Source organism: Syngnathus leptorhynchus, chromosome 14, assembly GCF_054491065.1.
Source record: "Syngnathus leptorhynchus isolate UIUO chromosome 14, UIUO_Slep, whole genome shotgun sequence".
Taxonomy (NCBI): Eukaryota; Metazoa; Chordata; class Actinopteri; order Syngnathiformes; family Syngnathidae; genus Syngnathus; species Syngnathus leptorhynchus.
In genome coordinates, this window is record NC_141208.1 from 3,458,375 (window position 1) to 3,479,256 (window position 20,882).

Below are 20,882 nucleotides of genomic sequence, written 5' to 3' on the forward strand. Positions count from 1 at the left end.
GCCTCTTAAATATGAAGTGCTTGCACTGGTGAAACATGGGCGATACGTTTCTTTATTGGAAGTATAAAAAAAAAACGGCATACTGTCACCAGATTTGTATTGCGCTAGCGCCCCTTGTCGTTTGCTCCATGCACGCACGGAAATCAGAAAGAATAAAAGGTTGTGATGTCTTATAGTGACCGCTAGACGGTAGCAGAGATAAAACGTTTTATTTTTTTTCCTCTCTATTCGGCCAAAAGGTCAACCTGTGCTTGACCCTCACAAGTGAACTGGAGCCACGATTGGCATTCCATCCAAAAGCTTTTGGATGGCCAAGAAACCGGAATGCCCCCACTAGTCAACAATTTTGAGATGACACAACCAGTTCAGTTGAACTGAAATCATATCATTTTTGCACTTGACTTTGCCACAGTTATCTTCCATCGTTAGAAGGCCAGACAGGAAATGTTTGTCTACCCCTTCCTGTTTTGCTTTCATCGGAAGTTTGGCGACGCTGATGCCCAATCAAACAACAGGAGGGGGGGTAATTGGATGAATGGACGGATGGATGGATGGATGAATAGGTTAGAGATCACCGCAAAAAAAGTTAAACTCTCCCCCCCCCCCCCATTATTTTCATTTTATTTGTAGATTTGCATTTTTTATCAACATAGTTTTGATTATACTCTTGTGTACAATACTAACAAACATTACAAAAAAAGTTAACGTTGGCACCGAGACGCCACGTGACCCGGCGTCTTCTCTCGCGATAGCACCTGTTTAAAACGTAAACGTGCACGGGCGCCTCATTTTGACAGCAGGAGGCGTCCGAGGGGCGCGTGGCCGCGGCAAGACTAGGAGGAGGACCGGGGGCGGGACTTGATTCTCATTGTCCGTCGGTTCGGCACAGAGTGAAAAGTGCCAACTTTGCAAAGTTCGAATCGGCGTCGGGGCGACTTGCGTGCTGCTGCCTGGACTGCTGCGGGGACGCATGCACCGTGGCCGGAGGGACGCGCGCGGTCGACGGGAGGGCGCACAAGACAGAAGGACGGCAAAATTTGCAAGAAGGATTAAATTGTCCCTTTTGCATTCTTTTTGCACGTGCGTTGGAGCGACGTGGAATGAGTGGGGCTGCGCTGGAGCGGGACTGAGCGCGCGACCTGTGCCCCGGTGTCAAGACAGATAGCTGCGGGAGACAGACATGGAGCACTTCTTCCAAGAGGTAACCAATCAACAGCAGCGTCTGCTGTCTTAAGTTTCCTTGCCATTTCACGTCCGCGACTTTGTGGAGCACCCTGGACTGGTCGCCAGTCCGCGTCAGGGCACACAAAGCCAAACCAGGGATTGACTGGGTCTCCTGTCCGTGTCAGGGTAGAGCCAGACAAAAAGCCGAGGAGCATCTTAGAGCTCCTAAACGCTGTCACTTGACTGATAGCCAAGTTAGTCGGGTCAGGTCACGGTCCGCTGCAGCATCCCGAACTTTGAGTGTGTATTGCTTTCACATGGGCCGGTGAGATGTTTTCCTGCTCTTACTCTCGCTGAGAAGAAAATGGAGGACATTGTATGATATAATTTTAAGGAAACAATTTTTTTTTTAAAAGACCCTTCCAGAAAAATGGTGCCGTTTTATTCTATTGCAATTACAGCTGTATCTTGCATCATTTGGAAATATTAGGGATCAAATTTCTTATTTTTTTTTTTTTTACATTGAACCCACCCAGGTAGTTTATTGTAGCCGTTGAAAGGGAGCAATGAAATTTGAACATCTGCCCAAACTAACTGATTCCTCGCCGTGACCCAATTTTTTTTAAATTTTCCAATCAACTTGGGCTTCATTGTTAAGGTTTGGGATGGAGCTTCGAAGAAGGTTAAGATCCAGACGAGTGCTTGAGAAGACGAGCTGTTCTCATGAGTGGCGCCGTCTTGTGTTGTGTCAATAACGGCCCTGAGCTTGTTGTACAATATTTGTATTGTGCAGCAAGACCGCAGTCGCCACGATTTTGACAAAGAAGTCCAACCGGTTTTTGTCCTTAGGTGTAACCAACGGTTCCAGTCAACAAAACTTTAAAAGTTTTGCCTCTTCCTGTTCTCACGTGACTGGGACGAGACAAACGTTGGTCTTGCTTCCCTGGAGAGGAGGAAAAAAATGTTGGGAGGGTAATGCTTGCCTGCGGTCTCAAATATCAGCCGCCTGCTTCACTAATCGGCGTGGAAACAAAGAGGCCAGGCAGAGAAGAAAAGCAGACTTCACGCAAGCACTTTGAGCAACATTTTTCATTCCAAAGCTAACTCAAGGTTTTTGAGACTGTCTTTGGAACCAAATTCCAAGTATTGTACGGCCTTCAGAACTGGACTAAACAAAGGCCACGGGCAGAGAAAAGCAAGAGTCAAGCACAAAAGCGAAACTTTTGGGACAGATAAGCGCTCAAGTTTAGAAATGGATTTTCAGCAACCGTTTCAAAATTAAGAACTTGGCCTTCTGCATTGACTTACAGATGTATGTCTTGCTTCAGAAATAAAACATCTCAGCTGAGGTCAATTTGGAATGTTTACAATTCCTTAGTCGCCGCGCCAGCGCACCAATCAGACGACGGCAACCACTTCCTGTCTCCTCCCACTTTTGCTGCTCGAAATGGAAGTTTGGTTTTGTTCGGCGAAGTGGGAAGGCTCGCCTGGGCCGGGGCCTCCCCTCGGGAACCGCTGCGGCAAAACGACGCCGGCCTGCCGTCGCTGGCGACAGCCACTTTTATTTTTGTTTCTTTCATTGGGAATTTGTTATGCTCAACATTGAACTCCATCTGAAGGTAGTGCGATGAGCTCATCATCGAATGTAACGAGGCGATAAACTCTCAAGCACAAAACCAGACGACTGCTCAGAGTTTAGTGTCATGCTGCGTGTGACTTCGTGTGTGTGTGTGTGTGTGTGTGTGTGTGTGTGTGTTTGCCTGTGAGTGAATATGTTGGTTTGCAAGTGGTTATGCAAGTAAACGTCTTGTGTGTGTGTGTGTGTTGTTGCTGAAATGTGTGTGCACCCGTTTCCAGAGGTCGTGGGGGTGGTGCGAGCGACTGATCAGATTGGACGCTGGCCCAATAGCCACTTCCTGGAAGACGAGACAAAACAGCAGCCGAGCCCAAAGCAAAGTAAACAAATCTCCATTAGAGCTAATTAGCTGCCAAAGCTACGTATGGCGTGCGTGTGTGCGCGAGCGTGCACGTGAGACGAACTTGTGGACAGTTTCCGATCCGGAGCTCATTTTCGTCTTCCAAAAAGTTAAAGGCGTGCAGCTGGACGGCACATGGTGGAACTGGCCCAACCGCCGGGCCGCAACCCGCACGCGCACACTTGTGTAAACAGAGTTAAAAGTGAGGCAAAAAAAAGTAGGTCAGTTGGTTTAAAAGCTTGTTAGCGTAGCATAGTCTGCTTCGCTCACCGTCGGGTCGTCGCTGACGTGTTCGTCGGGGCTTTCTACTTCTTTTGAAGCTACGACGAAGGAGCTGGCTGATACTAGCGCCTAAAAGGAGGACACGTGTACAACTGTGTCTTGATGAAAAAAAATGCTGATAAAGTCACCTTGAATCTTTTAATAATGTGCATCAAGTGGACACATAACATAATATGAAGAGTCTCAAAGGGCTTCATAAGGCCAAATAGAATATGAACGACATCCGCTGCGCTAAAGCCCCCACCTAGCTATCGACTAAGCTAACAGTAGTAAAAGCAACATTCCGTTAATTAACACGTAGCTGCTGATGGATGCGAAGCTATCCGTGTCAAAGGAACGTGCTCGAACGAGTGTTTTGTTTGCTAAATGTTTCTTGACACGGAGGTCAAGTCTGTTTTTGCTCAAACGGTTGTGCTTGTCGCAGCTGATGCTAAGTCGGGCTAGCAGGGTCGACAAGAATGTTATTTGACACAAAACAAATCTGCTTGAGCCCCAGTGAAAAAAGTGAACATTCCAGGAAGGCTGATGATCCTCTTTCCAACTACACAGCTCACTCACCCCGACCCCCCCCCCCGGCGCAACCCTCCACATTCCATTGTGCGAACAAAACTTTGTGTTGGGTGTTGATGTTTGCATGTTTGGAATAAAAGGACAACAAGGAAGTTGCCCTGCAAGCATCAGAGGGCTTTAAAAACAATCAAGCCCTTTTAGGCAGGATGAGGTCGGGCTCGGAGGCCCAAAGTTGGCTCTGACAGGTTTCGAGCCGTTTCGGGTTTGCATCGCTTAAGCCGTAGCTACGCTAGCACGCTTCTGAGTTCAGATGGCCGACGACGGTTCACCTCGGGTAGCCGTTGGGCTAAAAATACCGCCGGCCGGAAAAGCCCATTTAACTCCAAAGGTTCTTTTGATGCCGTCGACTTTCCTTGACTGCGCGGGATTTGTCTGTTGGTCGTCCAACTTGGCGACTTCCTGCCTTTGTTGTTTTTTGACACTCGAGTGAGCTTAGCTTTCAACAAGCGGCCAAAGAGAACACGGGCCCGCAGGCAGCCGCTTCGTTCTCCGCTTGACCCACACGTGTATATTCAAACATGCATACGCAAATACGCTCAGCGGGGTAGCTTGGGAAAGTGTCGCCCTTCAAGATGCCTGCAAGGCTCTTGCTAAATGGGTTGCCCTCGTGTCACCTTGGCAACGGCGTGATGGTCCGTGATCAGCGAGCTGAACTTTGAACCCTACTTTGTTAATAATTGACTTACACAGCAGATGTTTAGATTCTTAACGCCTAACCTTGATTAATTATGAATGCGGCGGACCAGTTAATACAAGTATCTAAGAAAGCAAACCACAAGCATCTTGGGAGATATTTGTTTGTCGTTGGCTCAGACTGTCTTCTGGATCTTGAGGTTGTTTTTTTTTGCAAGAGTGTGATTTTTTTTGCTTTTGGTTTTATTGCTGGTCCGACAGCGTGACGAGCAGCTGGGCCCTTCTCCCGCTTCTGGGCTTCCCGCTCACAAGGGCACTTTTGTTGGCCTGCGTCGTCGCCGCCAACAGGAAGCGTTTTATCACCCGCTTGTCGTTTGTTGTCTGCCGCCGCGAGAAAAACTTCCCACTTGATTTTTGGCTGGGCCGGAAGGCTGCTGCAAATAGCCCTCCCTTCTTTTTTGGCAAAATTATTTGATTTTTTTTTTTTATGTCCGGACTCCTGACGCCATCTTGGAAGACGCATGATGACCTGGATGCGTTTCTTTTTCTCACGCCTAATGGCTCGGTCTAATGATTAACATTTTACGGCCACGTTTAGTCATCGGTCACGCTCGAGTGTGTGTGCGAGCGTGTTTGCTTGTGCGTATGGTCAGTTATTTCCAGCAGTGCGGCGAATTCAAACAATGTGAATTTTCCAGGCTGATAAAAGTGCTGACACACTCAGAAAACACGACGACGTTGCAATTTGGGCGGTAACAAACTTTTACCAACTTTAGCTTGCCAATGCTGATTATACACGCTACATGTTGTGAGTTTACAGGCGTGACTATAAGAGGGAAGAAAGTGTGTCGCTCCTGGGGCAGGGTGGGGTGGGGGGGCACACGCTGCAAACAATAAAGGAGGACAAGTGGAAAGTGTGCCACGGGAAGGCCGAGACCCCCGGAGGCCCACCCCTGCCGATCCCTCCCCTTCTTGAGCGACTCTGTTTTTGTGTGTCCAAGTAGCTGTTGTGCTATTGTCGTCTTTTGGTCTCATCGTTTCCTCTTTTGCTCCAATTATTTGGTTTGCCTGCATATTACTCCTTTTTTTTCTGGATGTATGCAATATTTTTCCCAATAATCCCCCCCCCCCCCCCAAACTAATGCTAAAGGGACTATATTTGTGTGAAACAAAAACGCTGGACAAGGTGTTATGCTCCTACGTGGGGCTTTACATCCAAGATCATTGCCCCAACTAGATGGATAGCAACTGACAGCTTGATGGCAACACATATTTTGTGTTAAGTTATTTGACCATTTTCGTGTCTGCCATACCAAAGGTTTGCCCCTGGAGCAACTCTCGAACGGGAATGTGAGCAATGTGCTTGTGCGCATATCAGTGGCGGCCTCCCGGGACACTGGGGCTCTTTCTTCAAGACCGAGTCACTAAAAACTCTTTAGTCACACTGGGTCATCCAGCTGTGTGTGTGTGTGTGTGTGTGTGTGTGCGCGTGTGTGTGTGTGTTTGAGAGAGAGACAACTGATGTGACTTGTTAAGACAAAAATAGTGCTTTGGTGCCAAACCTGAGGCAACCGTGTGGGTTGGATTTAGACTAAATTAGTGCTTTGGTGCACGGCTGTTGTTTGTACATTGTACATTTCTTGTCAAGAAACTCACTACTTTGTTTTGTGCCCACTACATTTGCCTCGACAAAAAGTGTGTGTTGTTCTTCTCAGACTGGCACTCGGCCTTCTCCTCTCAAACCTTTGTTGGCTCGGACACGGCAAGGCCAAGCTCGACGTCGCGACGAGAATGAGCCGACGTCTCGGAATGCGCAAGATAAAAGAACCGAGCTCATCTGAAACGTGACTTTGAATTTCTGGCGTTTTTCAGGCGTACAAGCACAATGCGCCAACATGCGATGAGCTCCAGCCCGCGCCCGGCGACGAGGGCGGCGACGAGGGCGTGGAGGACATGGCCAAACTGGAGGATCTGCACGACGGCGCCATCATGCACAACCTGTTCCTGCGATACCGGCAAAGGCGCATCTACGTGAGTTTTCTGGTCGGACGCTTTCCCGCTTGTCAGCCTTTCTTTGGCTTTTGAACGCATCATGATGTCTTCTTGAAGTCATCATCAGAACTGGCAATGTGGATTCCAGAATATGTGTCAACTGGAATGACTGGAATCCTCACGTGAGCCCTCGAGCAGAGCGCAGCTGGCTCCAATCGCACAACGCGCACACAAACGGCAACACACTAGTTGACCCCCAGGCCCCCTTTTTTTGCCAGTCAGGATTCTGCTGGCGTCCCTCCAGAAGATTCCTCATCTTTTGGTTGCCATCTTGGGAAAGCAAAAGAACATCTGCACAGAAAATGTTCCTTTCGTTACCAACCAAAGAAATCTCGTCGTACGTTCAAAAAAAGGTTCAAATGAGCAGTAAAAGCAAAAGACAAATGTTTGTTTTCACATGCACGGCAGGAGATTTTTAAGATGGTTGCGTGTGAATGTTCCAAAATCGAATCACGGCGCAGCTAACACACGAGCTGAACGAGTGCCACTTGTTGGCGACGTCCAGCTTACATTTCCTGCCGTCACTCAAGCCAGCGTCGCTCTGTCCTTTCTCCAAATCCTTTCACATCTGCTCCTCGTTTCGCTCGCACGGTTGCTCGTCTTGCTTTTGGCAAAATTTGCGCTCTGACTGAATTGAGCTCCGAAGAATTGGAAAGGTTGGAAATTCTGTTTTTAGCGTGAGGATAACATTATTGTTTGAGGCTATTCTACAGTTAGGCGTTGTAGCTAATTTTGCGGACCGCCGCCACTCGCCATCGTCATCCAGAGAAGACGAGGGGCCGCCTTTAATGGTGTTAACCAACGAGGGGGGCTCGTGATGAAAGTCACAGCCAATTAGCTCGCGGCCGGGGCATCGTCGTGGAAATTGTTGCCGGGCGAAGGGGGAGGAGGCCTAGCGGGAACTAATTGAGTCCAAATGGTTGCAATTCTTCAACTTAAGTGGAGAGCTTGCCTCTTTTTGTGCCCCGAGGAGTTTTTTTTTTTTCTTTTTTTCGCAACAGCAAGCTAAACATTCTGGAACATTCGGTTTTCACATATTCGGCGCGACTGTTGTAAAAAGGCCAAAGCGGGTCACAAAATGACATTTCAACTGGGTTCTGATAATAAGTTGACTTTTTTATCCAATTTTGAAAAACAAAGCGTTCCCTGTGTGTCATCCGGCAGACGTACATCGGGTCGATCCTGGCGGCGGTGAACCCGTACCAGCCGCTGGCCGGCTTGTACGAGCGCAGCACGGTGGAGCTGTACGCCCGTCACCATCTGGGCCAGATGCCGCCGCACATCTTCGCCGTGGCCAATGAGTGTTACCGGGCGCTGTGGCGGAGGGCACGCAGCCAGTGCGTGCTCATCAGGTGGGGACCGACGTTTTATCATCTTGCGACATCTTCTGGTGGTCTCACGTTGACCAAAAGAAGGCCGCCGTCCATCTCCGTGTGCAAAGCAGCTTCGCTCATTCTTGTTGACTTGACGTCATGCGCAGAGAACCTGAAAACGTTTCGTGTTGCTTTTGTGGTCGAAATGTCATGGCGGGTTTGGTTTCCGCGGCAACTGCGCTTGGCTGAGCAAATGCAGCGTCACGCCACACGTGCGCCTTGTGCGCTGACCTTTTACTTTCACCTCCCCCAGGCAGTAATTGATTTCTTTTTTACTACTTTTCATTTGTTTTTGCTTTTTAGGTCGCGCAGGTTCTTGGTTGAATTTTGGAGTGGTTTTCATTTTTGTTAACTTTTGTTTTTGAATTTGGTGTTCTTCACTTTTAGTTGACTTGAGTTTCCTCAAGTTGACTCATTTTGTCTGAATTTACTTTTCAACATATTTTGTTTCATCTGGTTTACTTTGTTGTGGTTTTAATTGAGTGTAGTTTGCTTTTGACTGGAATTTATTTAAGTTGAGTTGATTTGAATTGATCTCATTTGGCTTTGCTGCAGAACTTTATCCGTTGTCTTTGTCTCCACCTAGTGGAGTACTGCCGCGTTGACTTTTTGTTCTGTTCTAAAGACAGACAGATATGGACGGATGCCAAGGGGGAAACTGAAATTGTCACGGCAGCAATTTCAGTAATATAATAATAATGATTATTATTATTATCATTATTATTATTACAATTTACATAAATGACTTCCAGCACAGGACGTGTGCAACAATTTGGCGTGATTGATGATTGCGTCACTTGGTGTTTGTTCTTCTTTAGTGGCGAGAGTGGCGCAGGGAAGACTGAAAGCACCAAACTGATTCTCAAGTTCTTGTCGGCCATGAGCCAGCATTCCCTGGAGGTGTCGTCCAAGGAGAAGAGCTCGCGCGTGGAGGAGGCGCTGCTGGAGAGCGGGTAGCTCTTCCAATTGTTCTGGACACCATTGGTTTCCTTGATGGCGTGAGCAGAGTGTGACCTTTGTGTCGCCGGCAGGCCCATCATGGAGGCCTTCGGCAACGCGCGGACGCTCTACAACAACAACTCCAGCCGCTTTGGGAAGTTCGTCCAGCTGCATTTCAACCAAAAGGGAAGCATCCAGGGAGGACGCATCGTGGATTGTATCCTCATTCTTCGCTCGCAGAACAGGAAGCTAAATCTAATGCTAATGCTAACCAAACGACTCTCCAAACTTCGCTAGCTACCAGCTAATGTTTTGTCAGTTTTATTTGGACATAGGCTGACTTTTTGTGAACCTTGACTGAAACACCTTTTGACGTCAGACCTCCTGGAGAAGGTGACACTTTTTTTGCTCTGTTCATTTTTCTTTTGTCAAGCTATTTGGCAAAGAGCATGGTGTTTGAGCGTGACGCTCTTCTGTTCTCTGCCGCAGAACCGGGTAGTCCGACAGAACGTGGGAGAGAGGAACTATCATATCTTCTATGCTCTGCTCGCAGGCGCCGACCAGCAGCAAATGGGTCAGCCGACTCGCGCCCGCATTGCTCGTTGGCAGAATTGAGTCAAGTCCCGTTTCTGTTGCTTGCAGAGCGTTTGGATCTGAGCCCGTCTTGCGCGTATCACTACTTGACCCACCCGGGCGGCCCCCCGGACAACGGCGCTGACGACAGAGGCACTTTTCAAGAGGTTCTGGTGAGTAGCCCGGCACCATCGCTCGTTTGCCTCTCGGATGTTTGAAAAAAAAATCATTTCGTTCACGTGACTCAAAGTTGATGCCCACCTGACCTGCTTTGCGCTTGTGTCTTTGTCAGAACGCCATGAGGACCATGCACTTCACCGAGGACAACATCTGCGAGATCCTACGACTCCTGGCGGGGATCCTCCACGCCGGCAACATCCACTTTGTGACGGCCGGAGGGGCCCAGATCGCCTCCAAGTCCGGTGGGTGTCTCCTCACCCCCTCCCCTTCCCGCTCGCTAAGCCACGACTGACCGTTCACGTTTGATCGGCAGCCCTGAGTCGGACGGCGGAGCTCCTGGGCCTGAATCCGGATCAGCTGGCCGAGGTTCTCACACACAGGTCCATGATCCTTCGGGGCGAGGAGATCTCCACCCCGCTCACCGTGGAGCAGGTCAGGGCGCCAACCGGAACCTTTCATTCCGTCAGCTGTAAATCATTGTTGTTGGCTTCTTGCCACACGGTGACCCGATGACTGGCTTGAACGGTGTTTTGGGTTTTTTCTGGTGCAGGCGGTGGACTCACGAGACTCCATGGCCATGGCACTTTATTCGCAGTGCTTCAACTGGATCGTCCGCAAACTCAACGATCGCATTCGAGGGAAAGACGACTTCAAGTCCATCAGCATCCTGGACATCTTTGGATTTGAAAACTTTGAGGTACGGGAAACGGACTACCCGGAAATGAGGAGAGCATTGAGGAACGTTGCGGACATTGTTGTTGACGCGCCTTCCGTTTCAGGTCAACCATTTTGAGCAGTTCAACATCAACTACGCCAATGAGAAGTTGCAGGAATATTTCAACAAGCACATTTTCTCCTTGGAGCAACTCGAGTACAACAAGTAAGGCCAACAAAAAGTCACCAAAATGAAAACTAACTGAAAGGACGTCTTGGTTTTTGGAAGGCCTCTGAACAAAGTCAAATTGAAATGTAGTCTAAGTGTGGATGATGCCTCGACCTCCTCGCAGGGAAGGTCTGCTGTGGGCCAACATCGACTGGACAGACAACGGCGAGTGTTTGGACTTGATTGAGAAGGTGAGGCAGCGCTTCTGGTTCTGTAGGTCGGACCGGGCCGGACTGACGTGTGTGTGCTTCACGCAGAAACTAGGCCTCCTGGCTCTGATCAACGAGGAGAGTCACTTCCCCAAAGCCACGGACGACACGCTGCTGGAGAAACTACACAGTCAGCACTCGGTACAAAGGCGCCGCTCACCCGTGCCGCACGTTGGGCTTCCTCAAAGCGTGCGTGCGCTTTGCCTTCCAGAAAAATGCTTTTTACGTCAAGCCTCGCGTGGCCGTTCACTACTTTGGAGTTCGCCATTACGCCGGAGAGGTGAGGTGGCGCCGATGCGCTCGTGTCAAGCCCAGGCGCTGATGAGCTCCGCTGCCGCAGGTGGTGTACGACGTGAGGGGCACGTTGGAGAAGAACAGAGACACCTTCCGAGACGACGTCCTCCACCTGCTGCGTGACAGCAGGTGCGCTCCGCCGCACTGCGCCGGCCTTCTCTTCCTCCCCAATGTTATCTTTAAGTGTGAAATGTCTTCTTGGCTCAGGTTGGATTTTGTCTACGACCTTTTTGAGCACGTGCTGAGTCGCAACAAGCGGGACACGCTGAAGAGCAGCTGCAAGCACCGCCGACCCACCGTCAGTTCGCACTTCAAGGTCCGGTACCTCCCTCACCTTTGGGTGTAATTGCACCGGCGGCCACAAGGTGGCGACGTCCTCTTTGATTTGATGCTGTTGAGAAGAAGCCCACCCACTCATTTGGTTTTTCCCTTTGAGTCTCTAACAAAAGGCTTAGGAGTACTTTGAGAAGTCGTTTAACACGGACCTGCCTGTGTGTTTCTCATTTCAGGACTCGCTGCACTCCCTGATGGCAACGCTCAGCGCCTCTGACCCGTTCTTTATCCGTTGCATCAAACCAAACACGCACAAGGTGAGTGGGCACACACGTACGCCAGACTTTGGGCTTGGTTGCCATGACGACTCACCGGGCCGCTCTGTTTTAACGCTGGCTCGGCATCTTGTTCTCTATCACACCCTTGGCACACTTATTGGTTGATATCAGTTAAGGCCGTCACGTGAGCTGACCCGAGCACCCAAGATATTCCTTGTCACGGCAAAGTTCCATAAAAATGACAGATGTACGGACAGATGTTTTGTTTTGCCTTCAAATCTGATGAATGGTTTTGTGTTGAGCTCACGCTAGCCTTTTGCCCCTCCCCTCCCCCGGGCCGCTTTGAATGCACGCACACACGTCAAGCCCGACAAGCCCCTGGCGCAAATGAGCTTCAGCGGGAGACAGGTCGCCACGGCAACCACGGCCCTCCCATATCCACACGGAAGGAGCCTTTCAAAGCCTTTGTTAGCTTGAGCCAGCAAGCCACGACCAGGCCGAGTCGTGCGTCTCCCTTGGGAACTTTTTGCGGTCGGCCGGTCAGCGCTCCAGGATGCAGGGTGAGGCGGGATGGTTGGCGTGTGCGTGCCTTAGACGTGTGTATGCGCGCGTGTGCACTTTGAATGGCGCTCTTGCATGTCCGGGTTTTTTTTTTTGAAGCCAGCAACCGCAAATGGTTTCTCAGTCGCTGCTAACTTGTCGTCACTTAATGTGGTTCTTGATGAGACGTCCACACCGTTTCATTTCACAGTTGGTTTTAAAAGGCTGCAGTTGTTTTTATCTTGTGCTGCTTTTGGGCTCTTTTCTAACTTAAGATGCACCATCTTTGGAAAAAAAAGCCACCCTACTTTGCTTATAGACGAGGGAATGTCAATTTAATAGGAGCAGCAACAAGTTGTTGTGTGATGGACTCCATTTCACAGTCAATCAAATGTTTAAATCAGATTCAGTCTTGTGGCCATGATTTTGTTTCTCATGAATTTTCATCACGATTAAAAAAAAGAATGAATGATGTTTTGGAGAGCTGATTTTTGTGACAATGGCGCTTTTTGTGAGCAATCCCTGTTCCAAGCGCTTTTCCAAGTGTCTCCAAGGAAGACGTGAGGGTGCGCATTTTCCGGACAGTGCCCGCCTTTATGCAGCTGTCGTATGCAAATGAGCCTTGCGTTAATGAGTCCCTGCTTCTTAAAGGCTGACATTGAAGGGGTAGTTCTGTCCAAATCAAAGCCGTCTCTCATCGGGAAGCACCCTCTCTTCTTCATGCCACCACGGAATGTGATGTGACGCACGTTTGAACGCCATCAATTCAAATCGAGACGATGATGACGAGCGAGCACATGAGTCGAGCAGAAATGTTGTCTCCACTTTCAGCTGCCTCGTGTTCCTCTTTTGGCCAATCTTAAAGGCATGGCCATTTTGGCTGACAGGTCGTTTTGGGTGAATATTTTCACGTTGGAATGATTTCAGTTGAGAATTGTGTGGGAAGAAAAAATGCTACAAATAAGCAGCTTGGTTTGACGCCGCCACAGATGCCTGAGCACTTTGACCCAGCGGTGGTTCTCAATCAGCTGAGGTATTCGGGCATGTTGGAGACGGTGAAGATCCGACGTGCCGGCTTTCCCGTGCGGCGACCTTTCCAGGAGTTCTGCTGCAGGTGGGTGGTCTCCAGGGGCACCGGCGAGGGCACCGCCCACTCACTTGTCTCCTTCCTTAGATACCAAGTTCTGATGCGGGATGGGCTGACAGCAGCAGACGCCAGGGGGCGCTGCGCTGAGCTGCTTCAGCGCTACGACAGCAGTGCTGCCGACTGGCAGATGGGCAAGACCAAGGTGAGCCGCGGTGGCTTTTTTTTTTTTTTTTGTGTGCTGTGACGTGAATGGTTGTTTTTGTACTCAGGTGTTCCTCAGGGAAGGCCTGGAGCATCGTCTGGAGAAGCAGCGTGAGGTGGTGGTGCTGCGAGCCGCTGTGATCATCCGGGCGCACGTGGCTGGCTACGTGGTCAGGTAGGCAGGAAGTGGAATGGAATTCCGAGCAACCCGTTTGAGACGTTTGGGGTTCGGCCGTGCAGGAAGCGGTACCGTCGGCTGGTGCGCTGCGTGCTGCTCATCCAGAAGAACTACCGCGCCTTCTACTGGCGCAGGAAATTCCTGCTGCTGCGCTGGGCGGCGCTCACGTTGCAGACGCGCCTACGAGGTCACATGGCCAGACGCCTGGTGAGACGCATGCTGGACGAGAGTCAGGCGAGGAAGCGGGAGCAAGAGGAGCAAGAGGAGAGGTCGCTCAGCTGCTCGGCGCTACTCATCCAAACAAAAAAACACAAAAGTGCCGTGACCGATCGTGCTTTGTGTTTTGTGTCGGCAGAGAGAGACAGCGGCTGGAGGAGGAACGGCTCGCTCAGCTGGCCCAAAAACACCACTCACCCGACACTTTGAAGAAGGCCTTGGACGAGTCTTCTCAGACATTGGAGCTATTTTCGGAGGAGGATGACAAAGCCCTCCGTCCTCAAGAGGCCTCCCAGGTGGAGGAGATCCTGCGACTGGAGCGGGAGATCCAGTCCCTGCAGATGAAGAAGGAACGCCAGGAGCTGTCCCTGACGGAAGCATCGTTGCTCCGCCTCCAGATGCTCCGCGACCAGGAGCTCAAGCACCTGGAGGATGAGGCCTGCGAGGCGGCACAGCACTTCCTTCGCTCGCTCAACTTTGATGAGATCGACGAGTGCGTCAGGAACATTGAGAGCTCGCTGGGCGTGGACGGCGACCAGGAAAAGGAGGATGGGTGGCGGCGGGCGGGCCGGGAGGAAGAGGAGGAGGTGGACGAAGGCTTCGGGGCGGACGACGAGGCGGTTAAGGACTCGCCCAACCCCAGTGAACACGGACACTCGGACGGCCAGCGCACCAGCGGCATCCGAACCAGCGATGACTCCTCAGAGGAGGACCCGTACGCCAACGACGGCGTGGTCCCGCTGCCGCCCGCCGCCGTACTCCTACTGGAGCAGGCGTGCGAGCTCATCCCGCCGGACGAGGACTCGGATTACGATCGGGACGACGAGAGCGGCGCCGCGTCCGGCGGCAGCCTGGCAGCCCTCTCCAACGCTAACGATGAGCGGTGGTCGCCCGATGGCCGTCGCTCCTCTGGAACATACAACAGCTCCGGGGCGTACCGCTTCGGCTCGGAAGAAGCGCAGTCCTCGGTACGGCTCGCTCACAAATGCCGTTCCTTGCTAATATCACAAACGAGAGGCTTCCTTCTCAAGATTGTCGTTTTGTTTTTTCCAACACGCCAGTTTGAGGACAGCGAGGACGACTTTGACAGATTGGACACGGACGACGAGCTGTCGTACCGCCGAGACTCCGTCTACAGCTGCGTCACGCTGCCGTACTTCCACAGTTTCCTCCACATCAAAGGTACGTCCGTGTCTCGAAATGAACGCACGTAAAGGCTCAGGCTCCCTGGCGCTCCCCGCAGGCGGCCTGATGAACATGTGGAAGCGGCGCTGGTGCGTGCTGAAGGACGAGACCTTCCTGTGGTTCCGCGCCAAGCAGGAGGCGCTGAAGCAAGGCTGGCTACACAAGAAAGGCGGAGGATCGTCCACGCTGTCACGCCGAAACTGGAAGCGACGCTGGTTCGTGCTCCGGCACAGCAAGCTCATGTACTTTGAAAACGATGGCGAGGACAAGCTCAAGGGGGTGTTGGACATTCGCAACGCCAAGTGAGTACACTGTAAAATAGTCGAGACGAGCTGCGGCTCGCATGATGGAAGTCTCGACTTTTGGCTTCGGTGCAGCTGCAGCTTTGCTCAAGCGCGAGGAAACCCCGTGACTGCTTTTGTCGTTTGTGACTGGTCGCTGACAGTCGAACGGGTGTCGTTGCAGAGAGGTGATCGACAACGCCGACAAGGAAAACGGGATCGATATCATCACGCCGGAGAGAACGTACCACTTGGTGGCGGAGACTGCCGAGGACGCCAGGTCAGGGGGCTTCGGGTTCTCGCTCGACTCTGGTGATATTGTCGCCGATGTGTTGACGCCGTCGCCTGTTGCAGCCAGTGGTTCAGCGTGCTGAGTCAGGTCCACGGCTCCACCGAGCAGGAAATCGGCGAGATGCACGACGAGCAGGCCAACCCGCAGAACGCCGTGGTGAGTTGAGCGAGGCGGGCAAAAGCCGCAAGCGGTGGTCTGACAGCTTGATCCATGGTTTCCAAACACGTCCCTTCAGGGTACGCTGGACGTGGGCACCATTGACTCGGCGTGCGCGGCTGACAGTCCAGAGAGGTGAGGACGCTGTTACCACGCTGTTTCCCCGAGTCGGCCGCTCACGTATCCCCCCCCCAACCCCCCCAGGCCCAACTCCTTCGTCATCATCACGGCCAACCGGGTCCTCCATTGCAACGCCGACACGCCCGAGGAGATGCACCACTGGATCACGCTGCTGCAGCGCGCCAAGGGCGACGCCCGCGTGGACGGCCAGGAGTTCATCATACGAGGTTAAAAAAAAAAATCTTGCAAGGGTTTTTTAGATACGGGAAACAGTTTGTTGTAAATTAAACATTTGGGGGAAAAAAACATGTCACACAAAAAATACTTTTCCACAAATAAAAAAGGGGAAAATATTTTCTTGGGGGCAAAATGTTTTGACAATTTTGTGTGTGTCAGGTTGGCTGCACAAGGAGATGAAGAGCAGCGTGGTGGGCGTGGCTGTGGGCGGCAAAGCCTCGCTCAAGTTGAAGAAGCGCTGGTTCCTGCTGACTCACAATTCCCTGGACTACTACAAGAGCTCGGAGCGCGGCGCCCTCAAGTTGGGCACGTTGGTGCTCAACAGTTTGTGCTCGGTGGTGCCGCCCGACGACAGAGTCTTCAAGGATACCGGTGAGCCGCCCCCCCCCCCTCCCCCGTGTGTGTCCCCGCCGCCCTTCTGACGTCTGTCGCTCGCAGGCTACTGGAACATCATCGTTCACGGCCGCAAGCATTCGTACCGCCTCTACTGCAAACTCCTCAACGAGGCCATCCGCTGGGCCGCGGCCGTCCAGAACGTCATCGACGCCAAGGCGCCCATCGACACGCCCACGCAGAAGCTCATGCTGCAAATCAAGGTAGCCGACGGGCAGAGGAACGCCCGCCCGCCTGTCTCGTGCAAGAAAACAAAGCGTGTGCTTGGTTGCGTGTGTGTAGGAGAATAGCCTCAACCCTGAAGTGGTGGAGCAGATCTATAGAAGGAACCCCATCCTGCGCTACAGCCAGCACCCGCTGCACTCCTCGCTTCTGCCGCTGCCCTACGGAGACGTCCACCAGGCCGCCGGTGCGTGCATCTTTCCGTCCGTCCAGCGACGGGAGGCTTCGCGCTCACCTGGCGCTTTGGCTCTTTCAGGCCCAAGAACGTGCGGCAGCCTGCAGGAAGAGGCGCTGGCGGCCTTTGCGCGCCTGCGGCAGCTGGAGGGCGTGGCCGACCCGGCGTCGGGCATCGGGGCGCTCCTGCGGGCGTGCCGGGAGCCGCGTGCACTCCGCGACGAGCTCTACTGCCAGCTGGTCAAGCAGACGGTGCGCCCGCCCGGGCCCCACGGCCCCGCCAACCTCGCCCGCTGGAAGACGCTGGCGTGCGCCGCCTGCGCCTTCCTGCCCGGCAGGAGCGTCCTCGCCTACGTCCGCCTGCACCTCAAGAGGTAATGCCGCTGTCAGTTCTTCAGCTTCGCTTCTTCTGCATTTTCACTTGTTCGCTTATCGACTCAATTTTCCAAAATTCACTTTTCCAATGTCACCCTTGTTTTCTCATTTTTGGTCAATTCACTTTTAGGAATTTTGGCTTTTCCCTCTGTTACTTTGTCCCCCCCGCCCTGCAGGGCTCGCGAGGCGTTCCCCGGGACAGAGATTGAACGCTACGCCGCTTTTGCGTTGGACGCGCTGAAGAAGACGCGCGGGCGGGAGAACGTCCCCTCGCTGGAAGAGATTCGGGCCTTGGTGGCGCGACGGGACATGAGCACCACCGTGCATTGTCACGGCGGAGGCTGCTGCAAGATCACCATCAACTCGCACACCACCGCCGGCGAGGTGAGACGCCGTGCCGTGGTCAACATCTCATTGTCGGTGCACAGAGCCTACAAACTAAAACCATAACCTGGATTGAAGCTAAAATAGCATAACTCGTTGATTGAGTCGGGTGGTTTCCATGGTAACGAGGTCCCCGAGAAGGACCTTGTGAAACTATCGTGCGTGTGTATGTGACGTGTGTCCATGCGAGGTGGTGGAGAAGCTGCTGCGCGGTCTGGCCATGGAGGACAGCAGGAACATGTTTGCGCTCTTCGAGCACAACGACACGGTGGAGAAAGCCATCGAGAGTCGTGCCGTGGTCGCCGACGTCCTCGCCAAGTTTGAAAGGTCAGCGCTGCGATTGTACTTTGTTGTCTTTCAGACGTCCTAAAAACGTGTCTGCGTGGACACTGCAGATTGTCCTCCAGTCCAGATGAGGGAGGCGCAGGCTGGAAGTTGTACTTCAAACTCTACTGCTTCCTGGACGTGGACAACGTTCCCAAAGACAGCATGGAGTTTGCCTTCATGTTTGAGCAGGTGACCACTGTTAGAGATGTTCTAACTCTAACTTATTTTGCAAGAACCACACGGGAGACAGTATGCCCTTTGAACACTTGCAAGTGGAGAATTTGTTCGTTACTGTAGATACAGCAATGTCCGAACAAAGTCTGCCGTTGAAGTCATGCAAGAGAGTCTTTATTGAGAGAAGAAGGGTGGGGGTGAGAGTCAGCCAAGGTGGGGGTGACATTTGACATGTGTAGTGGGCACCTCAGCAAATGATTAACCACTTGGGAGGGTCCCAGTTTATCGCTCCACGAGGCCGTGGACATAAATCCTAGTGGAGCAAAACAAGGACGCCTCCACACCACCTGGAGAGCTTCAACAACTGAATGGTTAAACTGTTCAGAGTAGACGGGAAGGTAAAAGGTTCAAACAAAGTTCATCATTCTAGTCTACATCCCAACATAATCATACGATCAAGATAGTTTATAAACCTTAACAACCACTAGCACACCACACTGATCGATCGATTGATTGACCGTATCAACACCAGCGGCGTAGCATCCATTTTAAGTGTCAAAGCAAAAGCGGTGAAGGATGCCTTTGTGCGTGCAGGCTCACGAAGCGGTGATCCGCGGTCAGTATCCGGCCCCCGAGGAGACTCTCCAGTTCCTCTCGGCGTTGCGGCTTCAGTACCTTCTCGGGGACCAAAGCCCCGGGGCCCACGTGCCAGACACCTCGCAGGTGTTCCCCATGGTTCGCCTGCGGACCCGAGTGCAGAACTCAGCGCGGAGCTTCGCCCCGGGCGCCGAGCGCTCAGGGACGTCGGAGCGCAAGCGTTCCAGCTTCCTGGAGGGAACGCTGAGGCGCAGCCTGCGCGGCGGCTCGCTCGGCCGGCGCCGCTCGGACACCGACAACGGACTAGAGGCGTGGTTGAGGGAGGAGGCGGAGGCCATCCGGACCGGCCTGCTGGACAAGTGGTGCAAGCTGCGCGGCGTCACGCGGGAGCAGGCCATGCGCAAGTACATGGCGCTGGTCCGCGACTGGCCCGGCTACGGATCCACGCTCTTCAACGTGGAGGTGAATGGAACACCTTTTTTCTAACTTGTTCAACCATAGCGGCAAAGTTTGCTAATTGACTGTGTTGGAATGTTTTGTCCGCCAGTGCGGTGACGGCACTTTCCCGTCGGAGCTGTGGCTGGGCGTGAGCCGCGAAGCCGTCTCTGTGTACAAGCGGGGCGAACCGCGCCCTCTAGAGGTTTTCCCCTACGAGCGCATCCTGTCCTTTGGGGCGCCGCTCTCCAACACCTACAAGATCGCCGTGGATGGACGAGAACTCGTCTTCGAGACCCAAACGGTAAGAAATGTGTTTATCGCGTCAGGTGACACGAGCGGTTCTTATTCGTGGCATCAACTAACCGATCAACAAATTCAAGTGACCGACCAAGCAACAAAATCAACTACAACTTGATATTTAGTCACTTGACCCTCGCTGTTGTCTAGGTGATGGCCATCGCCAAGCTGATGAAGGCGTACGTCGGCATGATGGTGAAGAAGCGCTACAGCAACTGTCAGTCGCTCGGCGGCCATTGCGGCATCCGGTGAGCCTCGAGAACCGTTCCCATCCTATCCGATCACATTGCCAACGGTGCGGTTGGTTCTCTTGGCGCTCAACTTTCTTGGCTGGACCAAACATGACTTCCAAAAGCGGGACAGGATGAGATTTGGAAGGGAGACCAGTAGGGGACCGCACTCAGTTTTTTCAACTTGGACCTCGCTTCTGAGAAAATATTTTGTTTACCGTCATTTTGGAACTTTATGATAAGCACTCAAGCGCATTTTCTTAGCGACTTTGAAAAGAATGTAAAGGAAAAAAAACAACATGTAAATAAGCCCGTCTTAAACATTTCAAAGTTGCAAATCCCTGATGAAAAAAAAAACGAAACAAAAACAACCGCTGTGGTTTTTTGAAACGATGAGTTGCATCCGTTTGAACTAGCTATGGCGATGTTATTAAAGCACTTGCTGCTCCATGGTGACATGCTAGTGGTGTTATCTAGCAGCTGTTGTCATTTTAAAGCAGAACTTCTCAAACTTTGTCAAGTCCACAAAGAACCCAAACGCCTTTTCAACAAGTGGCAAGCGGCACACCCTGTCTGGTGTGCTAACTTGTCAACATTTTCATTCCTCCTTGTTCTGAATCTTCAAATGAACAGCCTATCCAAACTACTATGACCAAATGTTGATTAAAATCTGCTTTTGGGACTTGAAGAGTGTGTCGCCGTGGTTGCAAGCTTTCCTAAAGGTCCAGAGATTCTGCCACCCGTCAGCGGGCCATCCAAAGAGAGAGAGACACACACACACACACGTGCAAGTGCCTTCTTTGCTGTACATGTATTTTGATGTCTTTGTGCAATGATTCTCTTCATCTTTTCTGATGCTGGCTGTACATGTTCATGTTTGTTTTGTTACGCTCCATGAGAACCATTTGGAAAATAAAAAAAGATTCTCACAAAGTGTCTCTCAAATATTACAAACAACATGAATAGTTGGTATGACGCATCACTGTTCACAAGTCCACAACTGTTTTTTTGGAGTTGCTTTTGTTTACGGTCTTAGTTTTTAATTTATTAGTTTAACTTTCACACTCCATACCAGTAGGTGGCGGTAAAACGTATAAAC

At 51.7% G+C, this 20,882-nt stretch overlaps 1 protein-coding gene across 2 annotated transcripts; it reads left to right on the top strand.

Annotated features, from left to right (window-relative positions):
* Positions 1–831: 831 nt before the first annotated feature.
* On the top strand, positions 832–20,710 carry myo10 (myosin X). 2 transcript variants are annotated; one of them, XM_085929574.1, is made up of 39 exons: positions 832–1,201; positions 6,498–6,656; positions 7,842–8,029; positions 8,869–9,003; positions 9,082–9,206; positions 9,369–9,382; positions 9,479–9,563; positions 9,632–9,735; positions 9,855–9,984; positions 10,056–10,174; positions 10,293–10,439; positions 10,522–10,622; positions 10,750–10,816; positions 10,883–10,975; positions 11,046–11,114; positions 11,175–11,257; positions 11,336–11,444; positions 11,638–11,718; positions 13,209–13,333; positions 13,394–13,508; positions 13,576–13,682; positions 13,748–13,954; positions 14,041–14,869; positions 14,963–15,083; positions 15,145–15,388; positions 15,552–15,647; positions 15,722–15,815; positions 15,895–15,950; positions 16,020–16,162; positions 16,332–16,544; positions 16,611–16,768; positions 16,848–16,974; positions 17,044–17,335; positions 17,513–17,720; positions 17,911–18,047; positions 18,116–18,236; positions 18,816–19,280; positions 19,366–19,557; positions 19,704–20,710. In XM_085929574.1, exons 1-39 carry the CDS (start codon positions 1,181–1,183, stop codon positions 19,803–19,805), a joined length of 5,982 nt encoding a protein of 1,993 aa, XP_085785700.1. In that variant the 5' UTR covers positions 832–1,180; the 3' UTR covers positions 19,806–20,710. The 2 variants fall into 2 exon arrangements, with proteins under 2 accessions (XP_085785700.1, XP_085785699.1); XM_085929573.1 differs by having other exon boundaries at positions 16,848–17,335.
* The last annotated feature ends 172 nt before the right edge of the window (positions 20,711–20,882 follow it).

Excerpts from the sequence above, each read along its gene's own strand:
- myo10 (XM_085929573.1), top strand. The coding sequence starts at position 1,181 with ATGGAGCACTTCTTCCAAGAG. Across the intron at positions 1,202-6,497 it reads TGGAGCACTTCTTCCAAGAG|GCGTACAAGCACAATGCGCC; the intron begins GTAACCAATCAA and ends GGCGTTTTTCAG. Across the intron at positions 16,769-16,847 it reads AGCTCATGCTGCAAATCAAG|GAGAATAGCCTCAACCCTGA; the intron begins GTAGCCGACGGG and ends GCGTGTGTGTAG.